This window comes from Gallinula chloropus (genome assembly GCF_964237585.1).
Source record: "Gallinula chloropus genome assembly, chromosome: 6".
Lineage (NCBI taxonomy): Eukaryota > Metazoa > Chordata > Aves > Gruiformes > Rallidae > Gallinula > Gallinula chloropus.
Window position 1 is genome coordinate 10,233,969 of NC_140091.1, and position 16,982 is coordinate 10,250,950.

The 16,982-nt window shown below is 38.8% G+C and overlaps 1 protein-coding gene across 1 annotated transcript in view; it reads right to left on the minus strand.

The window, feature by feature from the left end:
* Positions 1–16,982, minus strand: part of MAST2 (microtubule associated serine/threonine kinase 2) — a gene marked incomplete at its 5' end in the record, with an annotated part of 188,223 nt that overhangs the window by 160,977 nt on the left and 10,264 nt on the right. The window contains 2 exons of the mRNA XM_084266399.1: positions 2,365–2,507; positions 6,111–6,258. Of these exons, the coding sequence (XP_084122525.1) occupies positions 2,365–2,507; positions 6,111–6,258 (291 nt within the window). The remainder of the gene's footprint in view (positions 1–2,364; positions 2,508–6,110; positions 6,259–16,982) is intronic.

The following is a 16,982-nucleotide window of genomic DNA, read 5'->3' on the forward strand; positions in this document are numbered from 1 at the left end:
CTTTTGTAGTTGAGCATATTAGAATTTAATGTATTTCCAGTTCTTGAGCTGTTACTGATAAGTAGCCCAGCTTTCAGTCCTGTTTCAGAAGCTGCAAACTGATTCGCTATTGTTAATTTGTCTTTCTGCTTTGCAAATACTTTCAAAGTTGAAAAGAATGCAGTTCAAGCACTGCAAACACTCTGTAGGATTAGCAGTGGTAGGAAAGTAAAAAAAAAACAAAACCAAAAAAACCCCACATTACTGAATGCCAGCAAAGCAATTCAGCAAAAAAAAAAAAAATCCACTGATACCTAAAGTGCCAAAAAAGTGGGAGCAAAAACAATGCACATAGCTTTGAGTATTCCTGCTTTCTTGTAATGCACTTCCACTTCTCTCCAGCTATCCATCTATTGTATTATAACAAATAGTAAAAGAATTAAATGCTCTGGCAATCAAGGCTGGCATATTAAAATGACACTCTGTATTACTGAGCCTACTCATCTCTTAATAGAGCTATTCTTCAAAGGACATTAATTATACTGGCAAGAGACCTTTTGCTATTCTAATTTGTGAAACGTACTTCAATACCACAAGGATATTAAAACAGCTGCAAACATGGAACTAGCTCCAAGATCCCAAGATTCACTGCATTTAATTAGGTGTTCATCTTGTGACCAGCTCTTTAGTCATTGCTTTAGAAGCCCACTTCATATAAAAATTCTTAATTTCTAGGCTTAATTAACTGCAGCTGCAATTAACATACAGCCCATCATAAAGGGTACAGAGATAAGGAAGTGCCTGCATACTTCAGAACCTAACACCATCACAGAGGGACAAATGCTGGATTTATACCTGAATTTCTCTGCTTTAATTAGAAAGCCACGAATTTTAAATTATTATTTTAAGTAGGCTATTGCCCTTGTGTTTCATAGCAGAACATTTGACAGACAGCACAAACACCGCTACGACAAACTGACCATGTGTTATATCAGTAATATGCAGAGTTGTAACACACAAACCTATCTGCAGCTCAGCAAACTGTACATAGCTGTTAAGCAACAAACTAGTACCCCAAATTAAGTATCTGAGAACTAATGTCTTGTTTCAAAGCACAGTTATTTTCAATAACTTAAGCTATGAAGTTTCAAGCCCTTTGCCTGCCTCCAGAGAACAGGCCTTTTAAATCCCAACCAGATAAATACTTAGATGCCAACTTCATGTGAGCATTTTCCTTTTCCATTGATATAGTCAGATTATAAATATTAATTCTTAGCAGCAGTTAAGGCAAACACTAAACAGGCACTAAACTAAGACACAATACAATTAAATCAAATCAGATGAATTTCAATATAGTAACATGGCTGAAAATGTTAAGAATACAAATACTTCATTGGGAAATCAAAAATAGTGGGAGCACAAACGCATGGCTTCTTGAACTTTCAAGTTTCTTTTCATAGTCTGGTGGTGCCAAACTCTTTATGAGCCCTGGAAAGTTCTAAGGCTAACAATCTAAGAGCTATATCCAAGGTACACCCTTTAACTGAAGGGGTCATTGCTTCTAAACAGTCTAACATAATATAAATTGACCCAGTTACTTGCAGCTCTATAAAGTAGCTCACACTATTATTTAGTCTACTATTTAGCCAAAATGTCAGCTACATATACAACTGCTCACAAATGATTCTTTTCCTACTCTTATTCTTCTCCTTGCACTTCAGTGATTTTAGATACTTAGACGTAATAAGGAACATATACAAACAAGATATACACTCCTTTTGCTTTACAATTCAGTCCTGACTATAGACATGAGGTTTCCTCCCACACAGAATAGTCTCTGAGAAAACACTAATTTAACAGATACAACATTCTTCAGAACTATGTTTGCTCTACCAAAGCCTTTTGACAGAAACCACACAGAAGAGCAGATGTCAGTTCCAGCTCTTCAGTTCCTTGGACAGTTACGCCTTTCAGCTTCATCTCCCTAATACTCTCCAGGGAAACAGGCAGAGGTAGCTGCTCAGAAAGCTGTTTCCCAATTAAACTTGTTTTAAATGGTGAAGTTCCCATATCCCCATCTTCCTAGACTTCCAGTGATACATTCTTTCAGGTATCAGGCAGCTTATGTAGCATTGAAAAAGAGCGTCCCCAACAATACATTGTTCTTCACAGACACATTTTTCCCCACACACACTTTTTGTCAAGAGCAGGATGAACATATTCTCCTCCTAATTCACCCTCTACCCTAAAAAACGGGTCCACAGGAATAAAATGCTGCATTCACCAAGGAGGAGCAGGGAAAGCAAGGTAAAAACTGAAGCACCAGATCACGCCACTTTTTATTTATAGCACAAAATCATCATGAGGATTCCCAGGCTCACTCACCAAACCAGCAGTAAGTGAAGGAGCAGATTGTCCTAGGGACTGATTTCTCATGCGGACCAGGTTTGAGGTATCTCCAGGTGGCTGCCATACCGTCTGTCCCACTCCGCTGTGGACGCTATTTGATAAGGGAAGTAGCTGTTTTCCTTTAAAAACAAAGCCAAAATGCTATCAGATTGCTTTTAAACAAGCTTGCAAGGTGAAAATATGATGCTAAAAAACAAATACCGCACATGACAAGAAAGTGTTTAATAAAAAAGCAATTCGAAGGTCTTGGTAGATTAGAACTTGTAAAAGCACACTGACTGTGAATTCATTATGTTTGATAACTAAGTATTCCCTATAAACCTAGTTTATATTGTGAAGAAATGAGCAACTCCAAAACCTTGTAGAAAGAGGATTTTGTCACCTAGATTTTCCTATACTTCACATAGCTTAAAAAGGAAACAGTATTTGCTGCCAATTAAACAATTTATTGCCCTGTAGAAGAAAAGCTACTGTTGTAAAATCTCTTAAGTATAATTTTTAAAATTCTTAGAAAAATGCACTAACGGTTGTAAAATATTACCTCTTCTAAATAGCTTAGCCATTAAGACACCCCCCCTTTCTCCTACCATTGGAACGTTCAGCAGTAGATTTCATGAAGCTGTAATCTGAATATAATGTATGTTTAGCCATTGCTTTGAACCATGGACAGATATTTTCTGTCTAAAAAAAAAAATCAGTCTTCAGTAATATCACATTATCTTAAAAGAAAAAAATTCTGTAGCTTTCCCAAGTCTCCTTTGTATCTGATTGATTAACGTAGATGTTAATCTCCCATGCTACAAACAGTGAGAAGAGTAGTTCCTATCATTCAGTTCACAGCTTTGTACTCTACTGCAGGACATAGAGTTATTATTTAAAAGGATCTGCTCAACACATACTCATTTTTTTCCTAGTCACACTTCTTTTCACAAAATGTCAAGCTGGAAATTTCAACAATGAGAAAGATCCAGTTAAAAGTCGGTCATAATTTGACTCCATCAAGCTTGACAGTTTCCTTTAATGTACAATGTCATTCACAAAAAAGAGGAGACAGTCTTGTGGTTAAAAACACATAAATGAAAAAGTCTGTAAATCTGGGCTCCATTAGCTGCTTCCAGACAACTTCCTCTGTAACTCTGGTCTATCAACTTCTGTACTTCAGTTTTGCCATCTGCAAAATGGGAGTGAATAATACCTCTCTTCCTGAAGATTAGGACTGGGACACTAAATTACACACACCCCCTTCCAATCATGGCGAAGATAGTTAGTTGCATTCACCAGATTGTTACCAGCTCAGATAGTTGCCTGTGATTCCTGGTGTGCTATGACGTTTGTTGCAATAAGTAGCAGGAAGAAGTCGACATCTTTAATCATACATACTGTAGAAAAACACATTTTTTCCCCTCTCAGAGGCAACAAGCTGCTTTACAAAATCAATTTCACCTCAGAAGGAGATGTGAAATATTACATTCATTACAGAAGAGCAGCTAGGCTGTTTGGAAGATTATCACATAAGGCGCTGAGCCGTGATGCCAGGGAGCAGGGTGTGGGAGCGGTGCCTTTGAAAGAAACCAAACAAACCACAACTTTTATTTAAGCTGTTTATGTTCATTTTCTGTGAGGGTTACAACCAATGGGACAAGTACACATAAATGGGATGAGTCAAAGTGTGAGAGGTGAGAAGGCTCAGCTCAGGCTGAGTACCTTCTTCTCAGGCCCACTCAAGCTGTGTACAGCTGGGGACATGATTTTCATGTTTGCTCACTTTCAAGATTACGTGTAAGCACAGTGACTCCTCCTGTCTGCAGAGATCTAAAGCTACAGACCTGCTCACTGCTGTATTTATCTCAGTAAAGCACTGATAAAGATATCCTATAATAGCAATTCAAATCATACAATTAACTAACAGATCAAAATGCCATTGGATAAGAACGAGAACAACCTTATTTAAATCTCCATATAAATGTGAATATCTCCACATACCACAAAATCTCAGTCCAAGAAGACAGAATTCCATCAAGAAGCAAATTAAGCCAACCAGTTTGCATACACAATCATCTATACTCTTTAAAATTTATTCACTTCTGTTGTAAAAATAAGGTGGAATTATTTTCAGGACAGAGTTTGAAGCTGAAGCCTTTCCCTGCCATGCTTCAAGTCCTTTATACATTCCAAACACCCACATTGAAAATAGATATCTAAACATCTACATTTTCTTATCCAGTTCAGCCAAACTGATGTTGTTTGGGCTCTTTACCCCTTCCTGAATCAGGCTGTAGATTAAAAACACATTAAGATGAGGCAACCAGTTCTGTAAAACATTATAATTTCAGAACAGAAAATTTACACAAATACTATCTCCAAACAGAAAAAGTATTTTTTAACAAGAAACAGGACTTGTCCAGTTTTCCTGCTTCCTCCTATTTACTTTTCTTTGCTTAATTCTAATAGGGGCGAAGCACCAACAGAAAACAACTACAGTATCACCTTCAGTCACCATAACCAGCCAACAGCCGTGTAGTTAACCAACTTCTGTTCTCCTCTGGCGATTAACCTACCTTACAGACAAACTTATATGAGTGCAAAATATTATGAATGCTGCCATTTTTCAGAAACAAGCCTCTTATTTCTAATAAAACACTAAGACAAGGCCAAGTCTAAATAAACCATGCATTCCTTCCTGCTTATTTAATTCTATTTAATTCTAGCACCTCAAACACTAAAATATTCTTCTCCTCCAATAAAGTACGTAGGGACCAGGACTGGATGTACTTTCACAATCGCGTTAGTCAAGCCCATGCTGCTGCCAAAATGAGTGGTTTCACCCTCTTCCTCTTGCCCTCTCACCTCAGAGTTTCCAACCCTTCTTGTGCTTGCATGAACATGCAAATAGGCAAGTAGCCTGATTAGGGATAAATGAGTTGCAAGTCAACCCTACAAAACTCAGGTGGTATTGGGGCAGGTCAGCTATTTCTAGACTGATCGTGAAGCTCTGCGGGTTCTAATGTCAGCACGCCAGAATCTGATACCAGCTTTAAACAACTGTCAAGCCATTCCTGAGCCCACATACACAGTTCTTGAAAAAGAAAACTACTGAGTTTAGTCCTCCATTTTCTGGCTAATTACTAGACTACACTCACTCTACGGTTCTACAGTTGACAAACCGCATTTTCTGACAGGGCTGAAGATTGTGTTTACAAGGAAAAAAAACCCACTTTATAGAAACAAAAAATATCTAGTTAGTAAGCAAGATTTTTACACTGAATCACAAATGGCCACAATGCTTGTGAAGCCAAAAAGAAGCTAAATAACAATTGGAACCTGACATAAGAGACAGCTTCCCAGTAAGCAGCAATATGGCAAAATAGACAAGCTTAAAGTCAGTGCTGACTGTAAGAGAGGTATGAAAACATTGTGTTGTCTAAAGTTCCACCTTTCCCTTCTTTTAACTTTGCACATTAAGCTTAGTTTCTCATTTTTTTCTTTAGGGAATATACAGAATTTCACTCCCAATTCAGTCTTTCTCTTTCCTTATTTCTTACTAATACTTGTTTTTGTATCTTTCTCTTACATAAAATTTTGTAAGCCCTCCCAACAAGAGGTCACCTCTAGTTCTAAAGAAATCACTTACTCGTATCTTTTATTACAACTGCTATGCCAACAAGTAATATTGTACCTTTAATACTAATGAACCATGAGATGGTCTCTATAAAATGGCTTACCTGACAGAGAACTTGCCAAACTACCTCTTCGTAGCTTGCAGTCATCTTGACTTAGCTGACGATGGAGCTTGGTTTTCCCAGCAGATGAAAAGATGTCAGGGTTGCTGAGCTTCCTGCAACGTAACGGAGTGGACTCTGTTACCATCTCCTGGAGAAAGAAAAACAAGCAGAGGTTTGTTAATGACTCCAGAGCATAAAGGGGAGAGGGGGAACCCAAGGGAAAAAAAGAAAAAAAAAAAAAACGACCTAAACACATCCCCCCCACAAAAAAACTCACTTAAAATTGTAAATCCCTCTTCTGTGCCATGTATCTGCACAGAAAGCATATCACAACATCCCAGTGAAATATGGTCCTTGAACGCTTCTCTTGTAAGGAACATCATTAATAATAGTCAGAAAAAGGCAATTATGCCACAGCAGCTATTTGCTCTTACAGTGTGAAGGAGAAGAAGCCACTGAAAAGTCAGGATCAGCTCTGATTCAAGCTGTTTCCTGCTAAAGCAGAGTATTTTCTCTGAATTTCTTGAATATTTCTTCCATCCAGTCTGTAAGTAATATACCTATAAAGAAACTGTTGCAATGTCTAATTGCAACCCCAAACTCCTATTATAAGCTACAGCTCACAAGACCTTATGTATCACTAAATAATAATTAGGATAGAGATCATCCTTTGTGTAATGTCTTTGTTATTACTATAAACAAAACTAAACATGTCTTTGTCAGAAACACTCCCACACAGGTAAATTCCTTTCACAGCATACAGCAGACCTTCAATCAAAGTAGCAGTAGGTAGAGCAGTGGGGTAAGCACAACCTCAGTGCTCTCCTCATGCATTTACTTGTTCTGGAGGTATCAAACTCTCATTTCACACCCAAAGAACTATATGCACAGCTATCATACATGGATTTTAAGATAATGCAGCGTTTTCCATTATAACCTATATAGATGAATTTGGTCAAGTTCTCCTCCTCTGCAGCAATGCAACACGTCCCACATGTCTTAATGGTCAGTTCCATTTCATTTCAAATGCTTCTCATTAGCTATACAGCACTTCATGCCATGCTTATTCTCATAAAAATCTCATCTAGGCAGAAAATAAACTGAAAGGAATACTTTCTCTGCATGATACATTCTCCACGTGGTTTAACATAGTTTTAAATCACGTTTAAATCAAAAACTAATCTACCAGTAGTGGGTTTTAATTAAAATTTGCAGATTCCAGTCAAAATCTATTTCTGAAGTCATTAATTCAAATCTACTCAGTCTACAGTATTATGACTCAAACTGTCAAAACCAGATCAGGACTACCCACTCTAAAAACTTCAAGATGTTTAAATATTGGGGTAGGGAGGGTTGGGGGGTGGCAGGACACGAATAGTGTTTATATGAAAGAAAAAAGAATTTGGATTGGAAATATAATCCTCACTTAGCTCCAAGTCATTCATTCTCAACTCTTCTTAGACTCCACCTCCTTTCAATCATGAAATCTTCTGGCACCTTATAATAGTAAATAACTTTGTCACTTGTTTGAGGGACAGGAATGCCTCTGTCCACATCTGTTCCACTGGTTCACCTTCCACAGGCTGAGAGGTGCTCTGCTGATACAATTCCTCCCGCCGGTTACGGTTAGACACTCAGTCACCACACTGTCTAAACCAGACCAAGAGAGAGACCTGGGTAACTTAAAAGTAGGTCAGTTCACTTATCCAGTTCATCACACAGCTGCAAACAGTTGTGTTGGCGCAAGAGTGGGGAGAGGCAGGAAAACAAGTGACCTGGGGTAGAGAAAACTGCTCAAGCTGAAAAGTGCTTTAATCTGAAGGTTCCTCAGACACATCTTGGGCAAAGAACCTCACGTTTTCATTTGCCTCTGACCTTTTCCACCAAGGTACTGAAGATCTTCTTCTCCAGCAGCCTATACTTCTGCTTTTCTGTCATTTGGAGAGCTGAAAAGGCATCTACTTATCTTACTCCTAAATACAAACAGAAACTGTGGTAATTTAATCTGCACCATTAGCAGCCTGCCAGCTTGCCTCTGAAAGCTGCCGAGGCCAAGGGCAAGAAGTCTCTGCTGTTTCCACTGGGGATGGCAGAGTGGTGACGTGTGTACACGTGTCTGAGTAGACACACAGAAATATACACATGCACTTTTAATATGGCCCATCCTAAAAGCCTCTAAAATCCAAAAATCTATCATGTTTCCCAACTGTGACAGTCAGAAATTACCATACCTCAAAAAAACCCCACAGGCACTCCAGGTTACAAGCAAATTAATTAAAATTCTCATCCAGCCTACCCTCACACACGCCTTCTGCTTCAACAAATGTTCCCAGCACCCTTCAATACCTACTTCCCTGAAACTAGAAGATGCCACTGGTGATCCCCACAGTCCTTGTACCACTTCCTCACACCTATCCCTAGACAAGCCAGCTTCTTCCCACCCTCACACTGCACAGGCCATTGCTGTGATTGCCTTGGCTTCACACCAATGCATCCAGGTTCCTGCCTGTCAGGCTGATGCAGTGACTGTAGCTGCTCTTCCACCAAGTTCAGCTGAGCTGGGGCAGATACACACAGGCGCTCCCACTCAGAGAAAATGCCAAGAAGAGGATTTGGGGAAGGGGACACAAGAGAAAGCATCAGGGAACAGAGATAATGCTATGTGGAATTTCTTTGGCTGCCTCTTTGCTGCTACTTCACTTTCACAAACACCTCACATGTCTTGATGCTGGTTTAGTGTAACCACCTTGGCTAAAGATACACCTGACCTCAATGACAAGTGCCCAATAAATCTAGTAGTTTTACCCGAAGTCAACAATTAATTTAACATTCAAAACAACAAAAGGAACAAAAATCAGCACATGGAAGAAAACAGGACTTTCTCTCAAAGGGAGAAAACCAAGATAATTCTTTTGCCTGCAGAAGACTTCAGCAGAACAATACAGTACAAAACCAATTCTGAGATGATTCTATTTATAAGCATACCCGTCAGTGGTTAAAATTTCAAGATTAACATGAAAAAAAAGTGTTCTAACTAGCACTTCTTTGTTCAAGGTTTCGGGGTTGTTTGGTGGTGGTTTTGGGGTTTTGTTTGTTTTGTTGGTTTCTGTTTTTCCTCCTCCAAAACACATACAGACAGATATCTCACCTACCTTTCCTGGTGAATGGCAAGTACAAAAAAAAAATTTCAAACAATACACTCCTCCATTCAGGGCACCAAAGTAAGAAAAGGCAGTGAAGTCAGGTGCAATTTCTGTATTTTATATCTTTCTCTTTCCAGCCAGTATTAACATTCTCACACCCCTACTAACCAAAGAGTATGCCCCACTTCCCTATGCTTCCCCTTTTCCCTCTATGTAGAGTCCCTTCTGGTTGGTAAAAATAACAACAGATTCTTAATATTTCTTCTCCAGTTACAGTACAGATCTGAAAAGCTTGTGATAACATCTAAATCAAAAGTACCCCAACTGAAGGAGCACATGGCACACCAACACCGAAGGGCACACCTACTGCTACCACAATATCCGTTCAGCTGTGACATCCTGCCTGCACACACCTTTCAGGTCAGCCCAATGGTACACACCACTTCAAAACATCATTCCATGTGCATTTCTTCAGCAGCCATCCCAGCATAAGCAGCTCCTCCCCACCTTGATTTGTACCACAAATATATGAAATATATGAAAGGAACCATGGGAAGGCAAGAGCTTCCCACACTCAACCAACCTCAGCTGTCTTCTGCAGGGGACAGGCTTAGTACATATTACACAGGTAAAATTCTTCACCAGCCCTTCTTTGTTAAGCACATTAGAACACTTCAGCAATATTTGGAAGACTACACAGCTGCTAAATGTTTTGAAGAAAGAGACCCAAATCACACTCTGCAAACTCACTTTTCAAATATATTTTCAAGAAATAATCCAGCAGACTGTTCAGAGACAGCCTACTATGTTCTTCAAAATGCTAAGTACAACACTGCCAGTTTAAAATTCCATTTTCTATGAGCTATGCTTATATTGTGTCAGGAAAACAATGAAGAGGGGAAGTTTTAATTTGACAAAAATAGAGCTGTCTTTCAGGAGACTGTACTTTATTTCATTCATCCATGAAAACCCAGCTTTAGTAGATGAACTACATGGAAAGCGCAGCAGTTTGTTACCATCCTTAAACAAGAAAGGGAAAAGACCCCATAGGAAGGGATCTTTCCTTGTCCTTGCACCAAAGCAAGATAGAACACAGGACAGAAAAATTTTACACAACATTCCAAATCAATGGATAAAGAAAACTCTTTGCAGTGATACAACATTTTGCTTACATGCTATCAAATGAATAAATGAGACTACCAGAGCAAGTGGCTGAAGAAGAGATCATATAGCACAGACTGCCATCATTTTGAGGTCTCCTCTTCCACTTTTGAAAAGAAAAAATTCTTGCAGCTGCAGAAAGGACAGCATGAGTAAGCACCTAACAGAAACACTTTGCTCATGGTGTGAAAAGGACCGTGAGCCTCTCCGGTGTCTTTTTAAACGTGATAGAAAAAAAAAGACCCTCTTCATTTACTTTGGCCTTGTGTCTTTTGCCACAAGCTAAAAATCAGGCAAAAACAGCCAGATGAATGTTGCAAAGCTAAGGACTGAAGATAAAAGTTTCACACAAGCAATCTTGATTTGCTAGGCAAAGATTATTCCAATTGGTCCCTTCAAAAGTATACAGAATAGGACAAGGAGAAACGTTGAAGTTGCATCAGGGGAAGTCAGGTTGGATATTAGGAGAAATTTCTTTACTAAAAGGGCTTTTAGATATTGTAAAAGGCTGCCCAGGGAGCTGGCTGTCACCATCCCTGGAGGTGTTTAAAAGAAGAGATGTTGTACTTGGTGACATGGCCAGTGTTGGACCTAGTAGGGCTGAAGAAATGGTTGGACTTGATCTTGAAGGTCTTTTCCAACTGAAACCGTTCTGTGATTCCATCAAAAATTTGCTCACAGAACTTGAAACCATAGGATATGAAAAGGAAGGACCAAAGCCATTCCTCCATAGTGCAGGGCTCTGCATTTTTTAGCTCACTTACCAGACTCACACAGAGGAACAGTTAAAGCAGTTGTGCCACTGGAAATAGATACAAGTCTGTTTCCCTTGCCTGAAATCTCACATAAGGGTTATTACACTCATCAGGATGGAGAGCCAGACAGACAGCAACAATAGGTGCAGACAAAAGATGAGAAACCAAATGTGCTTCTTGATGTGTAACATTACACTAATACCTCACATTAAAATCCCCATCTGGTAAATTCAGAGTACAGCTCCAAAGAAGCTTCTCAGTCATCTTTTCCATTCCATCGCACAGGAAAAGTCTCCCAAGCAATTCAAGGAAGAAATAAAAGAATAAGCAAGTATAGCACTGTAACAATGATCATCAGTGCTGCAAGAGAGTGACAAAGCACAGATCCTCAGTCCATAAATGGCAAGTGTGGACACATGTCAAAGAATTTCCTTCAGTTGCCAGATGAAGCACCACACAATCCATGAGACCGATGCATCAGCAACAGATGAATGTTAGGAAAAAAACTTAAGACCTGTCTTTATGGCCTATGTTTAAGATATAATAGATCATAAAAAGGAGCACTTCCTTACCTGTAAATGTTTTACAACTAAAAAATATTGTTTTCCTTGAGATATCTATTACAAACAAAAATACAGCTGTGACTGATAAATTCTCAAATCTGCAGGTCAAAGCACACTAAACTAATAGCTGAGGGGGAGAAAAGGGAAAAAAATCTACAAAGAAATTTTGTAATAACTGGCCATCCACGAACAAGAAAAATGAAAATTATTTGTATTTAAGCTTGATGAGCAGAACAACTTAAGATCATCTGGAAGTGAATCCTAGCAAACTGTTGGAAGTTAGAGAAGAATTAAAAGTTAATTACAAAAAACTGGCAAAAAATACACTAATACTACCCTATTTTATAAGGAAGGTAACTAAGGAGCAATGCAACTCAAGGATAACTTGACACTTGCTAAATTATATTTAAGCAATAAAAATAGCCAACATTGAAAGCTGAATTTGCTACTTTTCAATACAGAACTGTTTATCCTTTAAAAGATAAAAGCCTGTTGTGTCAGGATTCTGTGCTCAGATCTGAGAAGCATTCTTTTTTCCTCTCATCTTTTCCTCATCACCTTACAGAACACATGCACACCGCTAACAAAAGATAAATCTGATCCTGTCATTAGGTCTGCTCTAATGCATTTTAAAATACACTGAAGAAGAAAATTAAAGGCCTACAGAACAGATAGCAAACCAAATACCTGTCTAAATAAGTAGCAATTAACATGCAATTTAATCATAGTACTTATCCTGCAGGATTTAATACTGAAAATTGCTTTAACTTTCTAGCCTGGACATGACACATTGAGCATGAGGGCCAGCAGTTTACCAGGAAGCTGAGGTGAGCCAGATGTGACCATAATTGTAGGCTGAATAAGAACCTGTAACTAAGACTCTTCTTAACTGTATCTGCTTAACTCATGTACTTGCCAGCAGCATCCTGAAAAAGGTCAAAGACACAGAACCAAGGGAAATGACATTAAATCAACACAGCCTCTTTGAGGCTGTAATGTATTGGTTTGCTACAGCAACAAGAGAGAAAGGTTTTACAGAATCTAATTTATTATATAAAAGTGTCGGGTTTTTAAAGACACAAAAGGGTTTTACAACATTTTTCTCTTTAATAGACTTATCTGAAGAACTTTGCAATAAATCCCAACATTCCCACCAAGGTAAATACATAAACTATCACAGTGAGTATTCAAAATGACTGGAAAGCTATGGAGTATTGCCACTGTGATGCAGTGTAACACACCCTGAATACCTGCAGCCTCCTCTGTGCACTCACCTGCAGTTATAACACACGTTACAGAAAAGCTACACCACAATAATCACAATAATCCCCTTGTTAAACAAGCAACAGAAGAAGAAAAATGAATGTTTTCCGAAAGACACAGTACCAGAAACCTACACTATGTGAATCACCCTCCCTGTCTTGTTCTTCCAGAGGGAATTTGTTTTTTGCTAACTCTTCACAAAAACAACTCCAAGGCACGTTTGATTAGAACTGATGAATTAGAAGCTGTAATGTCGTTTCACCAGGGAAGTTCAAGTTGTTAACTTTGTTGCCAAGTGCTCCCAGCTGCAGGAAGGCATTAAAAAGCTTGTTAAAAAGAAGAGTAAATATTTACAACTATGTACATTATTACCCCCCTTTCTGAGGATCGTTGAGATGCAGAATCATTTTATCCCTAATGGAAGCACAGTCTAGAAGACAAGGTAATCTGTGATTAAGTATCTGCTCGAATGTTTGGGCTCTCTATGAAAACACAAATAACACCACAAGGGTTTACACAAGCAAAGTATTTGATCCTACTTTAGGATCTCCCAACTAAGAGACAAAAGGGGTCGTACAGTTCCTGAATTCAGCCTGCAAATGCCCAAAGGCAAAAGAATTTCATCTGGAGAAGAAAGAGCACCTGAGCCTCTACTGAAGGCCATATCGAACTTTACCCAAGCTCAGAGAAACTGCTGTCAATACATGAAGACTGAAAAGCCCACTACTACAGGGTCCCTAGTTACACTGAAAACAAAACCAGGCTGAACAAAGGCCCTGCATGTTAAAGGCCACATCACTCCTTCACTCTTGGTATTCTAGGATGAGTGTTTCAAACATTCAGGTTGTATTGAGCAGGGAAATGAACTCCTGGCCAGATAAAAACATGAACAGCTCCGTAATTCACCATCTGTACGATAGAATCCTGCCTGCTGCAAGGATTAAAAGGATCAAAAAGAATGTGTTTTGTAAGGAAATTTGGTGTTAGAAGGCATCAATAACACCTTCTCTCTTAACATGTGCCTCCATTAAACTCAGATGTGCCAAGCATGCGATATGTCCTGACATTACTGAGTAGCAGTGCTGCAAGTTCTCTTTAGCTTCCTACATGTTATCAGCCACTCATGTACATTCTATACTCTTGTCTATCAGATTTTATACAGACAAATAAGATGTATGTTTAGATTTGCTAAAGACCATAATCTACAGTATCAACAAGCCTCAATTGCCAGTTTCTCACAGATTTATTCATATATTTAGTATATATGGAAAACAGTGAATTTAACACCTTTTATTACAATTATGCTGTATGAAAGAGTAGAATGGGAACTGCTTAAGTAATCAGGCAAGCAGCAGAAACACCACTGCATCTTAAGCTGTGCATGTAAAAAGACCTGTGATTTCCTATTGACTATAAAAAGGAGAATTACCAGAACATTCTGCAGGGTGCCTTGTTTCCCTGCAACAGTGATGATTTTTTTTTTTCTTTTCCCAGTGAGCGAGATTTCACATCTCCAAATATATTTCAGTTCACATTCAAACACTGTCTCAGTACAAGGAAAGAGCAAAACAACATAAATCACCTGCTTATACCTGTGTCGATTCCATTTAGTGCCTATACACAAAGTTAGAATCCAGGCATTTTCACTAGGAATGTCAACTCCCTGTTTATCTACAGAACAAGACTTAGTGATGGGTTAAAAGTTCATTCAAATTCCCAAACAAACAATTCCTTCACAGCAATAGGTCCTGGAGGAGCGTTTCACCTAATTTTATACATTACAGACAGGAACCTCTGGGTAACATTTCTCCTCTCTTTAGTGATCAGTGACAGAATCCAAGGAAATGGTATGAAGCTGTGACAGGGGAGGTTTAGTTTGGATGTTACAAAGAGGTTCTTTACTGAGAAGGTGGTCAGGCACTGGCACAGGCTCCCCAGGGAAGGGGTCACAGCAACAAGCTTGACTGAGTTCAGTAAGTGCCCAGACGATGCAACGCAACCAACATGCTCTGACTTGGCTGGTCTCTGTGTGGAGCCAGGTGTTGGACTTGGTGATCCTTACAGGACCCTTCCAACTCACGATATTCTATGATGCTAATTAGACACTCAATGACTACTTACAGATGTGCAATAAAATTACAGGACTCAATCTCAGCTGATGAAGCTCACTTGAACAATGCACACTACACAAAGAGAAATATGAAACCAAAAAATAGTAGAGGAATCCTCTAACCATGCTACTTTTTTGCCCAAGATAGTTTTATATATTGCAACTATCACCTGAATAGTAGTAGTAGTAGTGAAACTATGAGTAGTTAGGCAGAGATCAGTGGCAAAATAAAATCTGAAAAGGCACAGTGACCTGCTAACAGAACACTGCTTACATGATGAAGAAAGACCAAGCCACATTTTAAGCTGGTGTTATCATCACTGAGGAAGATCGTTATTTGCAGCAGGAAAAAAAATTAAGTCTTCTTCTTTGTGACAGTGAAAGTTCCCATCCTTTGGCATCAGTATGTTTGTTTCCATGAACCATCTGGAATTTTCTCACTTCCTACTACAGATGAGATAAGCACATCAATGCACAGCAAAACGAAGAAGCATTTATATGCAGTTTCCCTAAGAACAAACTTTCCCTCAAACTCCAGAGCAGATCTGCACATATGGAATGGGAATAAATCCTCATTTAATTATGAGACTGTAAATAAACCTACCAGTGGCTTTAGACCTAAAGGAAATTATGTTAACACCTGGAAACACAACAAACACTTAATTTTTAGCTTTTCTTAACAAAAATCACACAAAATGGCAGGCAAAGATAAACTAATCCATAATTCTTATCAGTGTCTGCACAAAGAAACGAAGTCTCTATAGTCTGGCACAAAAGCTCCTCCTCACAGAGCAACATAATACAATTCCATCCCAAAGAAACAACATCCAACAAGCTTTTTTCAAGGACAAGCCATATATTTCTTCCCTTGAGAACAAAAACAACGCCCAACTGTGAAGTTCAGGAACATCACTGGGCCTCGAGCTCAAAGGGAAGGACTGACAGTCAGCAGACACTTCTGCTCAAGTGTTTGCTAAACTGGCAAAACAATGCTATAAAGAGATTCTCCCCTCTCCTACAAACAGGGATCAATGCAAAGGTCAAAGAACATACAAGTAGCTAAATGAATGCATAATTGAACTTTCCAGTCATGTATTTTGTGACCTTCATGCTGTACAGGTCCAATTTAAGTAATTTAATAAAACCAAGAAAGATATTTGTTACTAATATATCATTGCATCTACCTATGAGTAGATGTTTAAATGCCTACAGTCACTGTCAACTATACAATTCATTTATAAGCTTTTATTTAAAACAGTAACTATAATTTATTTGTCCTCACTGATCTTCTGGTGCTGTCCAGAACACTTAATATCAGTTGTGACCAGTTCTTTTCTCAGTTCATCAGAACACCAGTTCTTTCCTTTTAAAGGTCTTTTCTAAGGCTAGATTTTAAAACGTGATTTTTATGACAATAAAGTGCTTGTAAATACACTAAAGATTGAATGGCTTGGTTTTCATCACTAATAAACCTGTTTTAATCGTTGACCATTCTGTTTCTGAGGTGACACCTTACGATGGCTTCTTTACAGTAAAACTGGAGCCTCACTCCATCTCAAGTGGCAAAAAACCCACAATGATAAGAAGAGGCGTTGCCATCTCACTCAGTCCTCAGTGAACAGAAGACACACGTCTACCAGGAGATTAACAGAACAAACATCAGAAGCACAACACAAGACACTAAATTACCTCACTGTAAATCAGTGCCTTTTTCCCCAAAGCAGTGCCACAAGTCTCCCTCACATGTCCCTTTCCAGTCCTGCCTTTCCAAGAGCTGAACGTTTCACCTGCATTAGTGAAGTTGGGATTCTTTTGTGTCTTCTACAGGCTTCCTCAGAAAGTTCTGAAAGCCACATAAGGGGCAAAGATATCCATGG